At 40.0% G+C, this 20,073-nt stretch overlaps 1 protein-coding gene across 10 annotated transcripts in view; it reads right to left on the bottom strand.

Moving 5' to 3' along the window:
• The window catches only part of LOC124948008 (uncharacterized protein CG43867), a 110,660-nt gene that overhangs the window by 29,284 nt on the left and 61,303 nt on the right, over positions 1 to 20,073 (bottom strand). The window contains exon 1 of one of the 10 annotated variants that reach the window (XM_047491010.1): positions 13,271 to 13,503. The exons of the other annotated variants lie outside the window; for them this stretch is intronic. Within the exon in view, the coding sequence (XP_047346966.1) occupies positions 13,271 to 13,345 (75 nt within the window). The 5' untranslated portion in view covers positions 13,346 to 13,503. Of the gene's footprint in view, positions 1 to 13,270; positions 13,504 to 20,073 lie in introns of those variants that run through there. 10 annotated transcript variants of the gene reach the window in all.

Below are 20,073 nucleotides of genomic sequence, written 5' to 3'. Positions count from 1 at the left end.
CTATTTTCCTTTATTTTCGAAAAAAAGAAAAAGGAACAAAAAATAACGAGAGAGAGGAGAGAGAGAGAGGAAAAAAACAAAAAAAAAAAAAAAAGAAAAAGAAAAGTAAATGTCCCGAATAGAAATCTGTGCGACAAATTTTATACAGATGGATATGTTTAACACACTTTACTTTTTTCAAGTGTTAATTCGTCGACATAAAATTAGTGACCATTTTCATGAGAAGCATATCATATGGGATACCATCGAGTAACACATTCAGCAACTCCGTTAGCCGTAACGTACGCCGGCACTTTTACAAGAGCAATTTTCATCGCGACGAAATTAGTTTCCATTTTTAATTAGCCCGGTGTGCGTTAGAGAGACAAAGAGAGAGAGAGAGAGAGAGAGAGAGAGAACACATAAGCGCGAGCGCGCACCTACGGGAATATATATCCATACTCGTATATATACGCATACCGACGAAACCTACGTTTCGTTGGTGACATTGCAAGCGACGAGACACGTTTTGCGGACGAGTGCCGTCTCTAACACACACGGAACACCCTCTCGGAAAATAATTCGTAAAAGTGTAGTCGATAGTCAGCCAGAGTGCCATAAAAGCGACATAAAGCTTTACGTGTTCCTCTACGTCTAGACACCGCGTTAATTACACCGACTGTAATTAACGACGTATTAGTTATCACGACGATTCATCGCCTCTGTCAACCTCTCCTTTTCTCTTTCTCTCTCTCTGTCTATCTGTCTGTTTGTCTCTCTCTCTCTCTCTCTCTCTCTCTCTGTCTATCAATCTCTCAAGCATCTTTAATGGCAACTGTTTCTCTCTCAATTTCTTCTACTTCTTCTTTCTTCTTGAAATTACGAAGAAGAATTTTCTTGAATCAATAACCGTAAGAGACGCGGTTGGGCTGGGCGCTTCTTCAAAAGAAAAAAGCAAAGGGAAAGGACGAGGAGAAGGAGGAGGAGGAAGAGGAAGGAGTTGGAGTAAGCCGCGCGAGACGGCAGCAACGAGACGACAAACATCCGTCGTAATAAATCTTCTTCAAAAGACAATTAAACTAAATCCCGCGAAGAGCCTTTATACGCGTATTTTGGTCCACGACGGTGGTGCCCGTCGCTCGGCTTTTCTTCGTGTAAAATAAATTCAAGCAAAGATAGAGAAAGAAAGAAAAAGAGAGAGAGAGAGAGAGAGAGAGAGAGAGAGAGAGAGAGAGAAACGGCGAACGTAAATGCCTGAAATAAATCGTATTGCCAGAGAAAAAAGGGAGGGTGAAAGGAGTAAAATAGAGTAAGAAAGAGAGAGAAAGAGAGCAACAACATGTAAATCTAAGTGAACGTTCCGAGAAACGAATGTCTTGACCGCTTACCATGGGCTTCCTAGTGGAAATTGAAGTAAGAGAGGGTGTTACTAGGATCGGTGTTGTAAGGGTCGAAGAGGGTAGTAGCCTGGTAAAGGCTGCTTTACCGCATTACGAGAAAGAGAGAAAGAGAGAGAGAGAGAGAGAGAGAGAGAGAAGGTCTTTCGAAATCGTGTCGCGCGATAAATGTCCCGTGTAAACGCGGCTTTCCCGTTGGCCGATCGTATTTCGGGATTTCTCCTTTCCTAAAACGTAACATTAATATAAGGTACCTACGCGAAATGGTGTAGCGATGCCGTAGAGATGCCGCCATAGTGGTATGCCACGAACGTTACGAAACTCGGCTTTCCCTTTCCGTTTTCAACCTGGCTAAGCGTACTTTACGTCCTATCGTTATCTTTTTCTTTTGAAAGAGGCTTGAAATAGTAACGGGGTGGTAACGGGGTAATACTAGAACACATATAGTAGACGGCGACGGCAACAGCGACGTGGTAAAACGTACGACAGTTCTTTTAAACAACCACGGAACTACGATAATTCTAAATTTGCATTATTGCGGATTATCAGGAAGGTTCTACCATTACTGCGGAAAATTCTAACGTAACGAAAATAAATATCAACGACCTGTTTGTTACGATAAATGATCCCATTTCAAAGTATTACAATCATTTGTATAATTACTTAAAAGAGAATAAATATGATAGGATAATAAATCTCGATTGTCGATTTATTTGATGAAAATTTTATTTTATAATTTTTTTTTTTTATTTTTTAACAGATCGAAAATTTAATGAAACGCGAATTAATACAATTTTTTTTTTTTTTCCGTTCACATAGGAATGTAGGTATATATGATTAAGCACGTAGAACGAATCGTTTTATGTATTGTTTTTTTTTTTGTTTTTTCTTTTTGTTTTTTTTTTTTTTTTTTTTTTTTTTTATATAAAATTCACGGCGAATATAATCGCGAATTCGCACGGTTCGCGTTCATCGCAAGAAATAGGGCGCAAAATGGACTGGGAAATAAAAATAGTTGGTTCGAAAGGGTCGTAGAAAAAGGTTTCTTTCATCGCTCGCAAACCATCAAAGATTCTCTCGCTGCTATCGTTTTACGGGCTTTCAGAGGAGAGTATTGCGAGGTGAAGTGAGGTAGAAGGGGAAGAGGTGGTAGTAGCGGTGGCGGGTGGTTTGGTCGATCCTATACTTTATCTTGACCATATAGCCCGTCGTTCTCCCTCTTTCCTCCCCTTTTCCCAACCCGATCCTCACCCTCGTGCTATCCGACATTTACAACTCTGTGGAATTACAGCGTCGACGAAACTCTTCGAATTGTGTGTGCTCGGCTCCGGTATATTGCCGAGGAATGAAAACTTTCACGAGTCTTTTTTATACGATCGTTACTGAAAAATCACGGGGTACGACGCACGGGATAAGGGTAAAAGTGAGCGAGTTAGATACGAATTTTCTTGTATCGTCTCGTAATTCCTTTTCCTTCCACGAGAAGGAAACGTCGCTTGCTTTTGGTTCATGGTAGGTCCAAGGTGGGGGATGACTTCGAGGTTATCAAAAGAGAAAAAAAAGAGAAAGAAAGAGTGAGATGGGCGTTCGAGAAATCGCTTAGGAGTCGAGCAATGGCCCAGGCATGAGATAAAGAAAGGAGCTCTAGTGCCTTGTAAAGCCCGTAGCCCAGATGCGTCCCGTGTGTTTTATTGCCCTTTTACGTTCCGTCACTAAGGGCTGGATGACGGCGCGAGATCCTTCCACCTATACAGTGAGAAACAATGAAAGCTGTGCGCATCGAGGGTGCCTCGTATGTGAGTGTTTATATATATATATATATGTATCTGGTATATAATATAAACTTGTATAATACACGTAGGAGAGAGAGAGAGAGAGAGAGAGAGAGAGAGAGAGAGAGAGAGAGAGAGAGAGAGAGAGAGAGAGAGAGTACATTCCATCGTACACGTTACGACTGAGTTCCAACTAAAGTTTGAAAAGGAAACTTTCGGAAGAGCTGGCGTAGCTCGTCGAAATGTAACCGCAAAAAGATAAAAAGCCCAAAAAGAAAAAAGAAAGAAAAAGAAAATACGAACGCGAACGGCTAACCAAGAAAGATAGAAAATCGGTGCTGCTTTCACGGATCACGGAAGCATAATTTTCCAAATGGTGCCAGCCATGAACGTTTGGTCCGATGTAATTTTGGTCGCGTAGGAAATCCAGGGAAAACTCCATCGAGAATTCGTTTCCCGTTATTGAATAATTTCTGGCCCGGGCGTGGAATGTAAACCGTGCTTCGAGGTTTGAAAGCAGACAGCAGGTACTCGTTGCAACACGACCCCACCTTCCACAGCCGCTAATATCGAAAGTTCAAAACTGTTCGCGTACGTACGCTCTGTATATTCCTTCTATAGTTGTTTACATTTGTAAGTGGAATGGGTTCGGCGCGTAACTGCATATATGTTAATACACGTACTTGTGCTAACACCGCAATAATCATCATTACGTAGCGTACGCTATTATGAACAATCATACGTGCATCGTATGCAGTCCGAATAGAATGGATCGAATGGAAGAAGCATTGAATTTTAATGAAAGTCAATCTTCACGACGTATGTTCGTGGAGATTTTATGGATCGCAAAAAAAAAAAAAAAAAAAAAAAAAGAAAAACCGTTTGAACGTGAACGACGCCATGGCATAAAATACGTAAGAACGATAGAAAAGTTTTCTTTAAATTCAAAGAAAAAAAGTGTCCTGACTCTTTGTCAGGTACCGTTCGTTCGTTCTTGTTTCTTACCAACGAACAAGTCCGGAAAGGCTTTTACTACTTTGACCTCCGTAACCATCTTCGTTTTCCACGAAAGTGCTATCAGTAAATGCATTAGAGGGCACAAACAACATAAGTTCTTGGTAGACTTTCGAGTGCCGAAGTAAGCCATCGAAACAAGCAGTCTTAACTCCATCCTGCGTCGGCTTACTCGAGGAAATTGCTAGAGTTCGTTGATGGTTCGAGTGGGCGGAAAATTAATCTCCGAGAAACTCTCTGACGTATACCACCGCAATACCTTTTTCATCGCTCAAGAATCCTCCTTCTTCTTCTTCTTCTTCTTTCGCTTTATCGAAATTCGCGAATTTTGCGCCGACCGAGCGCGATTGCGTCGATTAAATTATACCGGGCACTTGGTCTTTGGGTACTTCGTCGAAAGGTAGGGGGATGAGGGTGGTGGTGGTGGTGGTGGTGGTGGTGATGGGGGAAGTTTAGTTTTTGCCCTCGTTGGAGAAGCATGAGTTCAATTAGAAAGGGAAACCACTTGAATACTACACGTACTCGTCGACGAATTCGCACCCTTCTACGACACCTTGCAACCTTTTTATTTAGGAAATAGCCCTTCGTACTTTCCTTCCTTTCTTCCTCGTGTCCAGGTCGGATTAATTTTTGTTAACGAGTGCACACGCACGTGTAAAAACACGCACACGCATGTACGCATATGGAAAGGCTTATAGACAAAGACGAAGATATGGCGGAGAGGGTGAAGGAAAGTAAGGGCTCGATAATACGCGTTTCACCCTCCCGCAAAAAGCCGCTTAACTTGGGATCGCGGCCAAAAAAGCTTCCAGCCCTGTGCTACGAGAAAACTCGCGGATTTCCCTGAAGGGATAAACAACGAAAGTCGAAAGACGTGTTCTCGACGATTTTCAGTCTAGCCATTTTCTATGTTACGCTTTCTGGCTGATCCCCTTCCAACGCGAAGTTTGATGCTTTCCAAAACCTCCTATAGACACTTTCGAGAATCGTAGAGAACGAGAGTGAAGAAAATGCGTGGCTGCGGATAACGTGGTGGGGGATGGGGGCGGGGTAGGGAAAAGGAAGAAAAGGAAAAAAAAAAGAAAAAGGAAGAAAAAAAAGGGGGGAGGAAAGAAAAAGGAAGAAAATTTCTATCGAGAGGCTCAAAGGATAAGTAACGACCAAAGATCGAAAACAATCGAGTAACGCGTTTGTTCCGAAACGACCCTTCGAAAATGATCCCTTTGGGTATAAAAGCGTGGATCCCTTTAGATCAATCTGTTGATGCAACCTAGACCACGAAGGGGAGAATGGATTCCGTAAGGAGATACGTCATAGTTTCTCAAGTTTACTAAATTAAATTAGAAAGCTCGCCACGCGATTAGACATCGTAGACATTCCTGACGGATTAAGATAAGATAATGTCGGACATATATTAACGAATGAGAATCGAAAGGTCCAAGAGAGGTGGCAAGGGAACGCGAAGACACCCTGAATTGCGAAATAACGATTAAGCATCAAATTAGGGATAAGCAAACGTGATCTAATATTTTCTGATAAAAAAAAAAAAATGTCACCAGATACATATTATCCACGAGATGTTCAGCAAATGACGCGTAGATACGATAAATTGAATTAAACATGGCTATCATCCCTATTCGTTCTGTTGGTTTCGTTAATAAAGAAAAGAGGTTTTTCTCTCCGGTAGTAAAAGGAGAACGAAAGAGAGAGAGAGAGAGAGAGAGAGAGAGAGAGAGAGAAATGAACGGGAAGGGAAAATAATAATCTACCCCTGGCTGCTGTAGGAAAAAAAAGAAGAAGAGCCGCGGAGTAGATGATGTAAGCCACCCCCAGACGCTTTATCCGTATCTATTTTCTGCCTCTCGCAGGAGGACTTATCGGTCCGTACGATGCCGTTTGCCGTTAGGGTGTCTTCCACTTTGCCATTCGATGGAGTAGACTCCTTCGAGACCCGTCTTTTCTGAGACGTACTCCTTAAAAAAAAGAAAGGAAAGAGAGACAGAGAAAAAGAGAGAAAGAGAGAGAGAGGGAGAGAGAGAGAGAGAGAGATGAGGAAGGGAACACAGGCGTATAATATCGATGGCATTGGGTCCGCAAGAAAATCCGTTGAAATATTTTCACAATTTTCCGACAAAGCGAGCCAACGTTTACGCGCCAAAGTGGCCGCGAATCGACTCATTTTTAACCTAGTACGTAGAAAAGGAAAAAAAGAAAGAAAGAGACAAATAGAAAGAAAGAGAGAGAGAGAGAGAGAGAGAGAGAACACGTTCGACCCATAGAACATCATGGTTGCCAATGGTTAGGTACATACACCAACCACTGAGGCGAATTTCCACCAGTGGCGTTTGCTACGCTAAGTGATATAACGGACCGTGAACGGAACCTTGGTAGAGAATTTTTCACGGTAAAACGAATCCCTACGGGGTGGCCGCGAAACGAGATCGCCAAGAGAAGATGGAAGAAGGGATGAAAAGAGGCAAGGTGCGCTGGATGGGCGTTGGGAGTTCAGAGAGAGAGAGAGAGAGAGACAGAGAGAGAAAGGGTAGGTAGTACCCTAGTAATACTGCGTGAGAGAGAACGACGACGAGCCAAGGAAACTTTATCATCGTCGTCGTTGTCGGCAGCCGGCGGTACGATCGTTAATTTTACACCGCAATGAGATATCGCTGGGAACACCGTTACCGACGGCGATCGTGTACTTTGGCGGACGATTACGTGCCAAGAAAAATAGTTCTAATCCGTGTATACCCCGATCATAGTTCGTTCGTTCGTTCGTTCAAAATATACATATATGCTATATATCTATACCATTACATCAACGAAAATTTATTATTCCGTTCACCTTTCATGATATAAAATACAAAATTCGAATTGACTTGCATCGTACTAAAACACATCGCACTGTGACCAGTCAGTCAAATATAATGTTGATTATAATTACCATATCTATGGGACGGGATATACTACTATATTTGCATGTATGCAAATCTAGGAGTCAAAACGTATGTTAATTTCTAGAAGATACATGTTCTATGCTATTATTAATTATGTCGTTAAAATTTATACGATTTCGAATATACAATATATACTGTACACGTATATATTCGCGACTACGTGAATGACTTTCTTTTGAAATTCTGAAATGTTTATCATTGCAAAAAGAAAAAAAAAAAAAAAAAGAAAGAAAAGAAAGAAAAACAGAGCGAGGGGAGTGATGGCGGGAGGGAAGAAAAGAAGAAAGAAAAGGTAAAAGAAGGAAGGAATACAATTGAAACGTCTCGGTGGAACGCCGAGAGCAATGCGATTGAGCGATTATGATCGATAGACGATAAGAAGAGGAAGAGGAGAAAGAAGAGGAGAAAGAGCAGGAGATAGAGGAAGAGAGGGAAAAACGAGTTGCGAAAACGCTATCGTAAATAGTGCGCTAGTAGAACCTCTCTCTCTCTCTCTCTCTCTCTCTTTACTTTCTTTTTCTTTTTTTTTTGCTGATATCGTTTCTAATAAAACTGTCAATGTTCCGTCAATGGATTCGGCGGAGCCATGCAGCAATTCGCAGTTTTACCACGTAGCTTAGCGTAGAACAAAAGAGAAGTATTATCGGTGTAGCTTCCTTGTAAACGACGAGCAACGCAGACTCTTTGTATCGTTCGCAACACTTATCCACTACGTATTTTCCTCCCCTTTGTACCCCTATTCGCGCGTGCAAGCACGCACCGCGCTTATTTTAGTCTCTCTCCTTCCTCTCCCCATACCCTTCCTTCCACCTACTACCCCCCCGTCGACCTACACCTACATGTACAATGTGTACAGAACAGTAACCACGAACGTACTACACCACACCAACTACAGCGTCGCGTCGCGTCGCGTCGCGTCGCCAGTTACACCGTATGTCCTCGTACAAGCAGATACGAGCTTATTTTCCATTCCTTCGTTTTTTTCATCTTTCTATTTTCTTTTCTTTTTTTTCTTTCTTTCTTTTCTTTTTGATTTTGGTTTGGCTTGGTTTTTCTAACGCGAGCCCACCCAATAAGCGCACTGTCTCGAACGCATTCGCCCACAGGCGGTTGCATTATTTCTCTCTCTCTCTCTCTCTTTCGCTCTCTCTCTCTCTCTATCTCTCTCTATCTCTCTCGATCTCTCTTCCCGTTTAATAAATTCCGTCGCAATGTTCGCAGACCAGAGCAATTGCGTAGTAGACGGCAAGGTTAATTTATGTGTAATTTCATTAACGAGTTAAAACTTTAACGAACGGTTAATGGTGTTTACACTGCGAACGAGCGTAATTCTACGTCGCTGATGGCGTGTGAAAATTTGTTCTATGAAAATATAAAATTAAGAAGAACGAAGAAAGAGAGAGAGAGAGAGAGAGAGAGAGAGAGAGAGAGAGAGAGAGATGAAAAATTATCAAAAGGATCCCTCCGCAAATGGGTATTTTAATCAGTTCGAAATCTAGTACAATTTCAAAGTAAAACTGAGAAAACACGTTTTATTGCAGCGATGTTACTATACCAAGCGCGGGCACGCCGACGTTTTCGTATTTAACTAAGACGATCTCCTCGATCACGTCCTACTCGCGAACTAACCCGAGTACATAGATGTATATATATACATATATACATACGTACATAGGTAAGAGAAACTCTAGCAATGGGGTTCGATAACTCCGTCGCTTTAGAAGCTTTTATGCCACGCACGACGCAAACGAGCTGGTAGCTAACACTCAACGAAGAAGACAACGACGGCTCTCGCATTTATCCGAGCTAAACGAGGCCGTGTACGCCTGTCTGTCTCTTGGATGCGTTTATGTATGCACATGTGCGTTCGTGTGTGTATATATATATATATATATACATGTGTGTGTGTGTGTGTGTGTGTGTGTCGGGCGCATACACGTATTGGTCTACGTATATAGCACGATCGATATTCCCGCTGAGATCTACGGGAGAATAAACATTGTATGATAATTATTTGAAATTATTTTACATGGGTTTAATTAACGAATTCGTGGGTTTTAACGAACGCACGTGTAGAAATCTTTAAAAAATAAAATAACTCGAACGTTTGCGGTCGTAGCGAAGAACATTGCCGTTTATTTTCCTTTAACACGTCGCACGTACACAGAAGTATGACCTAGTCTTGATTATGCAAACTTGCATTTTGGCTTTTGCCGTTTCTCTACGTTCTCTATGAAAATTATACTTCCACGTAAACTCCGCGACCACTATTACCAACGTACTACCACCACCACCACCACCATCACCGCCACTACCAGACCACTACCACCACAACTACTACCAGTGCTACTATATACCTACGTTCATTGTTCTTCTGACTTTTACGTTATTTTACGATATCCAAGCAATTCCCGTAGCAGTTTTAATCTCGTATAGTACCCAGTATAATAACGATAATAATAAACATCTTTGTATTCCGTCCGTTATAATAAAGGGCCCTTGTGTAAAAATATCTGCAATTAATTTACCGCGAATTTAAGAGAAACGTCCGGGAAGGAAACATACGAAATTTTCTGTCGGTTGCATTGACAAAAAATGAAAGATAAAGAGAGACGATGTAAAAACCGATGAAAACCTATCGAGGAAATATTCGAAGGGATCTTTCTCTTTCTCTCTCTCTCTCTCTCTCTCTCTCTCTCTCTTTTTTTTCCCACGGCAATCGTTCGTTTCGTTTCCGGATCTAATGGAATTCATGACGTGAGTGCCGTTAATCGCAAAAAGAATTCGCGGTAGTTTTCGGTATCGTTGAAGAGTCGATAAAACGTATGGGGCGTATCGATGGAAACGTGATTGCGGATCAATTTCTTTTTTTCTTTCTTTTTTCTTTCCTTCTTTTTTCTTCTTTTGCTTTTTTTTTTTTTTGCCCGGAGAACACGCTCGTGAATTTTCTCTTGTTACTTTTTTTTTCTTTTTCTTTTTTTTATTCACGGCTCGAAATAAAAAAGAAAAAAAAGAAAAAAAAGAGAGAGAGAGAGAGAGAGAGAAAGATAAAGAGAAAGAGAAAGAAAAAAGAGAGGGGGAGAGATGAGTGAAAGGGAGATGAAAAATGGAAGAGATGAAACGTGGATGGCAGACGAAGGGAAAAAAAAACCAGAGACAGAGAGGGAGGGAGGGAGGGAGGGAGGGAGAGCGTCGCGAACGAGAGAACGCTCGCGCGAAAATCCGCGTTGGCGTTTGACGTGGAAAATCGTCAAAGGGGGAGGAAGTGACGAGTGCAGGGGGAATCTGAGGGACGAGGACAAGAGATAGGGAGGAAAAGAGGGATAGAGAGAGAGAGAGAGAGAGAGAGAGAGAGAGAGAGAGAGAGAGAGAGAGAGAGAGAGAGGAACGAAGAAGCAGGTTGGTCGAGCTTTTCCTCGTACGAGCTCTACATTAAAGCCGCATTACGGAGGCGTACCGATCTGGCGGTTAGGGTGACGCGACGGTAAAGCATACATCCGTTCTGAAAATGGCCGACGATAGTCGATGAACGATGTTAAAATGTTTCGACGTTGGTTCATTCAACGTAAGTTAAGAAATCTTATTTGATAGAACGACAATGGAATATATTTGTTGAAATATATATATATATATATATATATATATATATATATATATATATATATGTCTATTTACGATCTTCTCGTCGATCAAAATTGATCTATGGGACAATGTGGTATTAAACGCAAACGTGCATACGCGTACGCTGTACGTGCTTGTGGATATATGTATATGCGTACGTGTGTGTCTAACAAGAGAGAGAGAGAGAGAGAGAGAGACACATGTCCTAACATTTCGAGGGAGAAAATTATGATCGACGCGCACGACCGGTTACAAATTGAATAATCCGATTAGCCTCGCTGGCGCGTTGACGTTCGATTGAATTTGTAATCGGCAATCCGCGAACGATTTCGTCGCACGTCTAATACCAATCCAATTTCAATTAAACGCGGAAGTCCTACTTCCTACGATTCCTACTTCAGTATTTACTTTCTATATAAACGATAGAAATCTTCTTAGAAAGTGCAATTAGCTATAACGTAATCGGCTTTTAAAAGATGTCCGAACTAATGGCAGGATAATCCTTTATGTACACATACATACATACATATAAATGTAGATATAACTAAGGCACACACACACACACACATATATATATATGTACATACATGCATATGCGCGCGTGCGCACGAAACATTGCTATCTCTGGCTCGCCTGTAGTATAACACCCACGTATATAAGGCAAACAGACACATTCGTGTACCTACAAAAAGTTCATAAAAAACGACTCCGGATCTCCGTCTTTTTCCTCTCTCTTTCACTCTCTTTTTCTTCTTACTCTATTCGATCCCAATCTCTTTTTATCCTCGTGAATGGTGAAAATCATTGGGGTATTCCGACATGAACGAGTGCTTACGTACGAGATAAAAAAAAAAAAAAAAGAAAAAAAAAAAAAGAAAAAAGAAATGAAGGAAAGAAAAAAAAGAAAACGGAAGAAAATTTACACTCGTCAGACGACGACGAGAAGAAGAAGAAGAGGAAGAGGAGGAAGAAGAAGAAGAAGAAGAAGAAGAAGAGGAAGGGAAAGATAGAGAGAAAGCGAGTGAGAAATAGAGATAGAAAGTAATTTTTTCGCTCAATTAACAATTAACGTGTATTATTAGGAAGCGACCGGGGTCTCTTCGTTTATTACATAGGTACATACTATATCTAGTAGCATCGTAGGAGGAAGGCTTTAGAGGCAGTAAAGCGCTTAAGCGTAAGAGTGCCTTTGAACAGGGCCTGCGTATCCCTCTTTCCGTCTCTTACGCTCCTATGGCGGTTGTACGTGCGGTGTACTATGGTTGCGCGTCCGCGCGAGCGCGCTAACTCGCTTTAGCTAGAGCACGCGCGCGCACTCGTGTGTGAGTGTGTGTATGTGTATGTGTGTGTGTGTGGGTCGTTCGCTAAGTGGTCCATTCAGCGTTGCCTGACGGAATACATTACAGGAAGTAGCAGTTAAAAAACCTCCTCCTCCTCCTCCTCCTCCTCCTCTTTTCTCCTCTCTTCTCTTCGCTTCTCTTCCTCTTCTCTTCTTCCTCCTCCTGCACCCTCCTCGACCTACCCCTTTCATTCGACGCACAGTTATATATAATTCTTACTTTAATTCGAGCGTTTATTATACTCGCGTAATCGAGGGATCCCGAGACTGACAATGGCACGTGCTTCAATTATGTGTGCTAAAGAGGTAATGGAATGGAAAAAGAAGAAGAAGAAAAAAAAAAGAAGAACAAAGAAAAAAAAATAAATAAATAAAAAAAAAAAAAAAAGAAAAGAAAAAAAAGAAGAAGAATAAAAGAGAAAAGGGAGAAGGAATTTTTTTGCTTTGTTCTTCTTTTTCTTTCTTTCACCTTTTTCTTTTTCCTTCCTTGGTTCATCCAAAAATGCGTAATAACCCGGGGATCTTATTCGTTATCAATGAGAATGGACTTAACGAAGCTATATACGTTTTTAAGGTGATACGATCAAGTGATACGTCCAAGGTTAATTAGATGTAATGAAATTTTATCGCTGCATTAAAGTTAATACGTATTAATTGAATGGAGAGGGTCCAGGGCGTTAGCAGAGAATAACGTCGACGCAAGCTCTCGGTAATTCGATTTTGAATGGTTCGTCATACGAGAGAGAGAGAGAGAGAGAGCGAACGAGAGAGAAAAAGAGAGAGAGAAAGAGAGAGAGAGAGAGAGAGAGAGAGAAAGAGAGAGATGGTTTTACGGTGTACGTAACGCACAAGAAAAGAGATTTATCTCGCAGCTAACGATTCCTCCTCTTTCTACATAACCAATGGTTTTCCTCGGCGATGTAACGTCTATATAACGGGTGTACCATTTCGTTCGATCATTCCAAATATCCCTCATTGGAATATGAGGAGACGATTAAAAACGACGATCGATTCTATGGTACACTATAAAAGACGTCTTCAACGAGGAAGAGGATTTACTTTCGTTAAAAAAAGAAAAAAGGAAGAAAAAGAAAAAAAAAAGAAAAAAAAGAAAGAAGAAAGGAAAAAACGATAAAATAAATTAAAGAACAATCCAAAGGTATTATACGTTAACATCAATTACAAAAGGATTACCTTTCGAAGCATCTCCTCGAGGGACTCCATATCCAGAGCGGAGTTGTTGTTCTCGGTGTGAACGGGTTGAACCATTTGTCAAACTTTTTTGCGGCTTTTCTTTTTCGACTTTTCGTTGATCACTTCGCCCGAGCCTTTCGTGCAAACCGCGCAAACCGTATTTCTTTCTCGTTCCTAGTTTCTCGTGTCGGTGGTTCGACGCGTCTCTTAATCGTCCGTAACGATCATTCTTCCTAAAATGCGATTATCTCTCGGCATTACCATTCTGTCTAGTCGACGATTTTGCAAGGGAAAAAAAAAAAAAAAAAACTATTCCCACATTTTCCGATGTAATCACATTACTGGATAAGACCCTGACTAATTCGCAAACTTATTTTTTCTGCGGGATGAAAAGTCCTATAATAAAAGGGTGAGAAAGAATATTATAAAAATTATAAAAAAAGGAAGAAGAAGAAGAAAAGAAAAGAGAAAAGAAAAAAAAAAGAAATAAATAAATAAATTAAACGAAATGGAGAATAATAGGAGTATGTATGTCAAAAATCAAATAGTTCTTTTTTAACGAGAAAAATGTATAAACATCGATCGAAGGAGCTGCTGCAAGTGATCGCGTGAGAACGAGCCATGAATTAAAAGACAATAACAACAAGTTGACTCGCATCGACGATGTACAGGAGACAACTGGAGAATAAGGGAAAAAGAAGGATATATAGAGAGAAAGAGAGAGAGAGAGAGAGAGAGAGAGAGAGAATACATGCGCGTTGGGGTCACGAGGATGTATCTCTCATTTTAACATGGAGACTATTTTAACCAGAGTATAAATTACGTCGGCGAGTCGCCTGAGAGGGGACAGTTTGTCTTTTTGCCGGTGCTTTCGAACTTTTCGTCGTCTTAGTCGTCTACCAAGCGAATACTATGACTAGTAGTACGAAGAAGAACACGAAGAAAGAGATGCTCATACACTCTCTCTCTCTCTCTCTCTCTTTCTCTCTCTCTTTCTATCTCTATCTCTATCTCTACCTATCTCTCTCTCTCTCTCTCTCTCTCTCTCTCTCTCTCTCTCTCTCTCTCTCTCTCTCTCTCTCTCTCTCTTACTTCTTTCTTTTTTTTTCTACTTTGTTTTTCGTGTCTCTCGCTTCGGTAGATACACGAGCGTTCGAGCGCGAGGGTGGCTCCGAGGGTGGCTGGCGAGGGTGCAACAACTATTTCGAGGAGAATATATTTTTAAGTCGGCCGCTCGACCGTACGTTTCTTCTTTTCTTTTTTTTTCTTTCTTTCTTTCTTTCTTTCTTTCTTTCCTTCCTTCCTTCCTTCCTTTCTTCTTCTCCTCTTTCTCTTTTTTTTTTCTTTTTTCTCTTTTCAAAGAAGAGAAAGGAGAAACGCATTTCCTGCGCCTCCTGTGTCGTCTCGTGCCGATATGGACGATAGGAGAAGACAGAATACAGAAGCAGGAGGGGAGTCCCCGTCACGAACGATCGAAAAAGAAAATACACCGGGTGTGTCATGCCTCCTTTGCTCTTCTTCCTTTCACTCAATACACTCATCTACTTGTTTTCAACTAATTGAGCAATGCTATTCAAAGGTCCATCACCCACCCTTTCTTCTAACCGTAACTCTTTCTCTCTTTCTCTTTCTCTCTTTCTCTCTTTCTCTTTCTCTCTTCCTCTTTCTCTCTTCTTTTTTTTTCTCTCTCTTTCTCTCTTTCCCTTTCGATCTCCTTTCATCTTCTATTTTTTCTATCCGATTCTTTTCGAATTACTAAACAATTACGTTGATTAAAATCGAAAATGAAAATTTACTATAGGAACGAGGTTTTATATTATATGACTCGAGTTTAATAGCACATTTGGTAAAATCAAAGAAAATCTTTTCTGTCAATGATAATTACGTACGTTTAATTACAAATTAAAAACATTGAAAACGATTTACGCTTTTAAATGTCTATTTCTGACAGTTACGTGTCTTCGAACGATAAAAAAAAAAAAAAAAAAAGAAAAAAAGGGGAAAAAAAAGAAAAAGAAAAAAAGAGAGAAACGAGGAAAGGGTTCTAGATGGAAGGTGGAAAGGGACATTGGTGATCGTAGTGATGATGATGATGATGATGATGATGATGGCGAGAGGAGAGAGAGGAAGGGACAGTGGACCTCTGACAAATATTTGCGCGCTCGAAAAAGATTTTTCCTTTCGTGAGTCTTCCCTTTTGGATACTATCTCGATGCACCTATAAAGGTACGAACGTCGTCGTCGTAGTAACCGTTGACGTTTAAAGAACGCTCGTTAATCCGACGTAGGACGACCGGCAATAAATCCTCTCTAGAATAAAATGCAAATTTCTACCTCCCTCGGCAAGTTATTTAATTACCGGCTGGACCACGGCTAAGGGTTGTTTCGACATAAACGTTAATACTTTTCTCTCTCTCTCTCTTTCTGTCTTACATACTCACAGATACACACACACACACACACACACACATACACACACACATACAGACTCTATTTTTTTTCTTTTATTTTCTTCCTCGTAATATCAGTGAGAGTCTTCGAAGAATTCGAAGGATCGTAATTTCAACGTAGCAGACTATAAAAAACGTGATGGAATATAAATTAATGCATAAAATGAAAAATCAAATCGCCGGAAAAGTTTCAATTAACGTAACAATTGGAGTGAAAGAGAAAGGATGATGATGGAGAATAATAATAAGAAGAAGAGGAAGAGGAAGAGAGGAAAAATGAGAAAGAGAAAAAGTGAGAGAGAGAGAGAGAAAGAGAGAAAGAGGGAGAGAAAGAAAGAGGCAATATTTGCTCTTTCTCGTCGTTATACTCTACTCCGAGATATCCTGAGGCGTTTCGCGATCCGTGGTTTTCGGAACTCACTTTCGCCGCTTCCACGCTAAATATTGATACGAGCCGACTTGTTTGCCATCAAACAGTAGGTATGCCCAAGATGAGAAGAACTAGAAACGACGGCAAATTTAAACTTGCCTACCTAACCAATACGTAATAATCTCTGAATAGTATAATAATAATAATAATAATAATAGTAATAATAATAATAATAAAAATAGTAATAATAATAACGATTAAAGAAAGTAAAAAAACAAATAATAAAAATTTCTTCGAAATGTAAGACTCTTAAAATGTAAAACAGTTAAATCGAGACAAATCTTTTTTTCTCTCTTCGATTTTGACGTTAATTCGATTCATATTTCTATTACAGCACAAGGATACGATGATAATAATAATAATAATAATAATAATAATAATAATAATAATAATAATAATAATAACAACAATAACAATGACTAACGACAGTAACAAATGAAACAATAAAAAATGTATTGAAGAATCGAATATGAGAAGAGAACTCGAAGAGTAAAATAATTCCCTGTTAAATCGAGATAAATTTTTTTTTCCCCCGATTTGACGTTGACTCGATTCACATCCCCTTATTTTTATTACTCTCGCACATAACACACACAAACACACACACACACACACACACACATATATAGATCGTGTACTGTTGGTTAAGAGAGAAAGAGAGAAAAATAGATAAATAAATAGAGAGAGATAGAGTGTATTGCTAACGGTGTGATGCGATTGCAACAGTAGTGTGATTATGATGGTGGTGGTGTTAGTGATGGTGATGTAGTAAAAGTAGTAGTAGTAGTAGAGTAGTAGTAGTAGTAGCTCACTCGCTTCCTCTTTATCGAGACCGAGCGACGTTCGTTCGAGTGGGCCGACGAGCGAAGCGTCGCGCGCTTTATCTCGATACTGTGATCAAAGCTTAATTGAAAAAGGGCCGATCCCCAATGGAAACTGATACTCTTCGAATACGATCGACGCGGATGCCGCTTTGCTTTTCCTCGTTCGTTGACTACATTCTCGACCAAATGCAAATATAGGTTACAACCCGTCTTCTCTATCTTCTCTATCTATCTACCTACCTCTCTATCTATCTATCTATCTATCTATCTATCTATCTCTACCGATCTATCCATCCATCTATCTTTCTTGTTCGTGCAAAATCGTTCTATAAAATTAAGTTAGATCGATGAAAACGGTTCAACAATCACCACTTTTTTTTTCCTCCCTCTATCTATCTCTCTTCTTTGTTTTTTCATCTATAAAAATATAAACGAAAAAGAAAAAGAAGAAGTAATCAACGAGCTTTTACGTTATCGCGAATTCTAATCGAACGATTCATTGTTTGCTTTTTTTCTTTCTGCTTTTTCCTTTTTTTATCTCCACCCTTCTAAATTAAATATGTAGAATGAAAGAATTTCCGTCGATATCGGTCGATAATAAATATAATAGTCTTGAGAACGATCAAACTGTCGATAGATAAAAAAAAAAAAGGGAAAAAAGAGAAAGAAAAAAAAAACTAAAAAAAAAAAAAACTAAAAAAAAAAAAGCCGCATACATAAGCGCCAGCACAGCATACGCACCTGTGGATTCGTTTGGTTTTCGAAAGATTAAAGGATCCGCGTAATGTGCTTATTAGCGGATGGATTTAAAGCGCACCCGAGGCATATACGCCGACTATTCCGTTACATCTCTCTCTCTCTCTCTCTCTCTCCCCCCCCTCCCTCCCCTTTCACGATTATACATTTCGCCGAATTTTGTTTGATAGAGATATCGTTAGGATGAACGACCGATAATCCGATTAAATTCGTTCGATCGAAATCATTCGAAGGTTCTCGGTTGAACGTTAATAAATATATTGTATGGTAGGACGTGTTATGTGTAAAAAAATTGTGAAATAAAAAAGAAAGAGGAAAAAGGAAAGATTCACAAAAAAAAAAAAAAAGAAAAAAAAAAGAAGAAAACATAAAGAAAAGAAAAGAGAAAAGTTCCAAAAAAAAAAAAAAAAAAAGTAAAAGAAAGAAAAGAAAAAAGAAAAGAAAAAAAAATACAACGCACTCAAGGACCGCAACAACCCCAATTTATTTCTTTCTTCTCGTTCACCCCATTTTTATACCTCTTTTAATATTCGCGAATGATAAAGTCGTACATACGCAATAACGACGTGCAAACAAAAGCGAGCAAACCGATAATCTCGGTACATATCTAAGGTAAGTAAGTAAGTAAGTACGTAAGTAAACAAGTAAGTAAGTAAGTAAGTAAGTAAGTAAGTAAGTAAGTAAGTAAGTACGTCCTCCTTGAAAATCATTGACAAAACGATACGCACTCTCGTGTCTTTTTTTTTCTTTCTCTCTTTGATTTCTACCTCTCGTTTCTGTGTCCTCGTTTTCCTTGCTAATTGGCAAGAGATTTTAGCGAAGAACAATTAATTGCTCGACTAAAAGAGAAAGAAGTAAGGTAGATATACTTTGATTTTTCTCGCTTGGCCTTTTACACCGTTTACCTGCTAATTAGTATCGTCGTTTGAAAGAGCCTGTTAATTACCTGCCACAATGAGAACGAAAGAAAGAAAAAGAGAGAAAAAGAAAAAGAGAGAGAGAGAGAGAGAGAGAGAGAGAGATAGACGATCGCTTTGCGATGCGCGTCGCGATCGCGACGAAGAAATGCGATTCAGTGACGCTTGTGTATTGCGAAAGATAGAAAGGAAGAGAAAAGAAGAAAGTGTGCGAAAGAATGAGAAAACGAAGTCGACGGAATATTTAAAGGGAGATTAGGGGGTGAGGTTGAAGTTGAGTTGGGTTGGGTTGAGGAGAATGAGGAGGAAGTGTAAAGGAGCAAAGAAAGAAAAAAAAAAAAAAAAAAAAAAGAAGAGGAGGAGGAAAAAGGAGAGAGAGAGAGAGAGAGAGAAAAGTCGACAACGACATTGTTTACTTTCGGTACACCGAGCTTCGCATTTTGAATACGTCGAAAGCTCGCGAGAGGTTTTCGCCTTTCTCTTTGCTCTATCCTATTCTCTCCTCACGATATTCTCGTGAATGATGATCAATGTGGGTTTCTATTTCTTTTTTTGTTTTTGTTTTCTTTTTTTTTTTTTTTTTTTTTTTGAAAGAAAAAGGAAGAAAAAAAGAGAAATGGAAGAGAACAAATTTTTTCTTTGTTTTTCAAATTTAAAAAGGGGAAACAATAAGAAAGAAAAAGAAAAAAAATTTATATATCACTTGACACACTTGAAAGCTCGTAGAGACATAATAAACCTGGTTAGAGCGGGAAACCGAACTGAATGGATAACACTATCGTAAATTTGTACACAACTTGTAATTCCCTGAAAAAACCTTCGATCGTGTTTATTCTATATTATTATCGTGCGTTTTATCATATATAATTATAATTTTGATAAAAACGAGACGCTGGAGAAAAAGAAAAAAGAGAGAGGGAGAGAGGGAGGAAGAAAAAAGAAAACAAAAAACAAGAAATAAGAGAAAGGGGGGGAGGGGGGGGGGGAAAGAAAATAAAGAAAAAATGGAGAAGAAAGGAAGAAGATGCAGACGTAGAAGTATATACAAGTAGAAGTAGACGTAGACGTAGACGTAGAAGAAACAGAAGAAGAGGAAGTCTCTTTCTCGTGGGGTCGAAGGGTGTTCGGAGAGGTCGTCGTCGCGTCAAAGAGAGGTACTGCTCCGGTCGCGGTTCACGGGCCACTGAGAGGGAGAGAGAACTCGCGTCCCCTCTTTGGCTCTGCCTCGAGTCGCCTCGACGAGCTTCGTCGACACCACGCCGACTCGATTCCACTCTCTCTCTCTCTCTTCTTCTCTGTTCTGCCTCGCTCTCTCTCTCTCTCTCTCTCTCTCTCTTTCCCCCGTCCCCCTCCTAGAACGCGCAACACACGTATATACGTGTGGTATATACAACCAACACGGGAGCGCACGTCACGCGCATTGCGC

The sequence above is a fragment of the Vespa velutina genome, chromosome 3 (genome assembly GCF_912470025.1).
Source record: "Vespa velutina chromosome 3, iVesVel2.1, whole genome shotgun sequence".
In the NCBI taxonomy this organism is placed as follows: Eukaryota; Metazoa; Arthropoda; class Insecta; order Hymenoptera; family Vespidae; genus Vespa; species Vespa velutina.
Note: the sequence above shows the minus strand (reverse complement) of the source record. Positions and strands in the feature narration are given on the sequence as shown.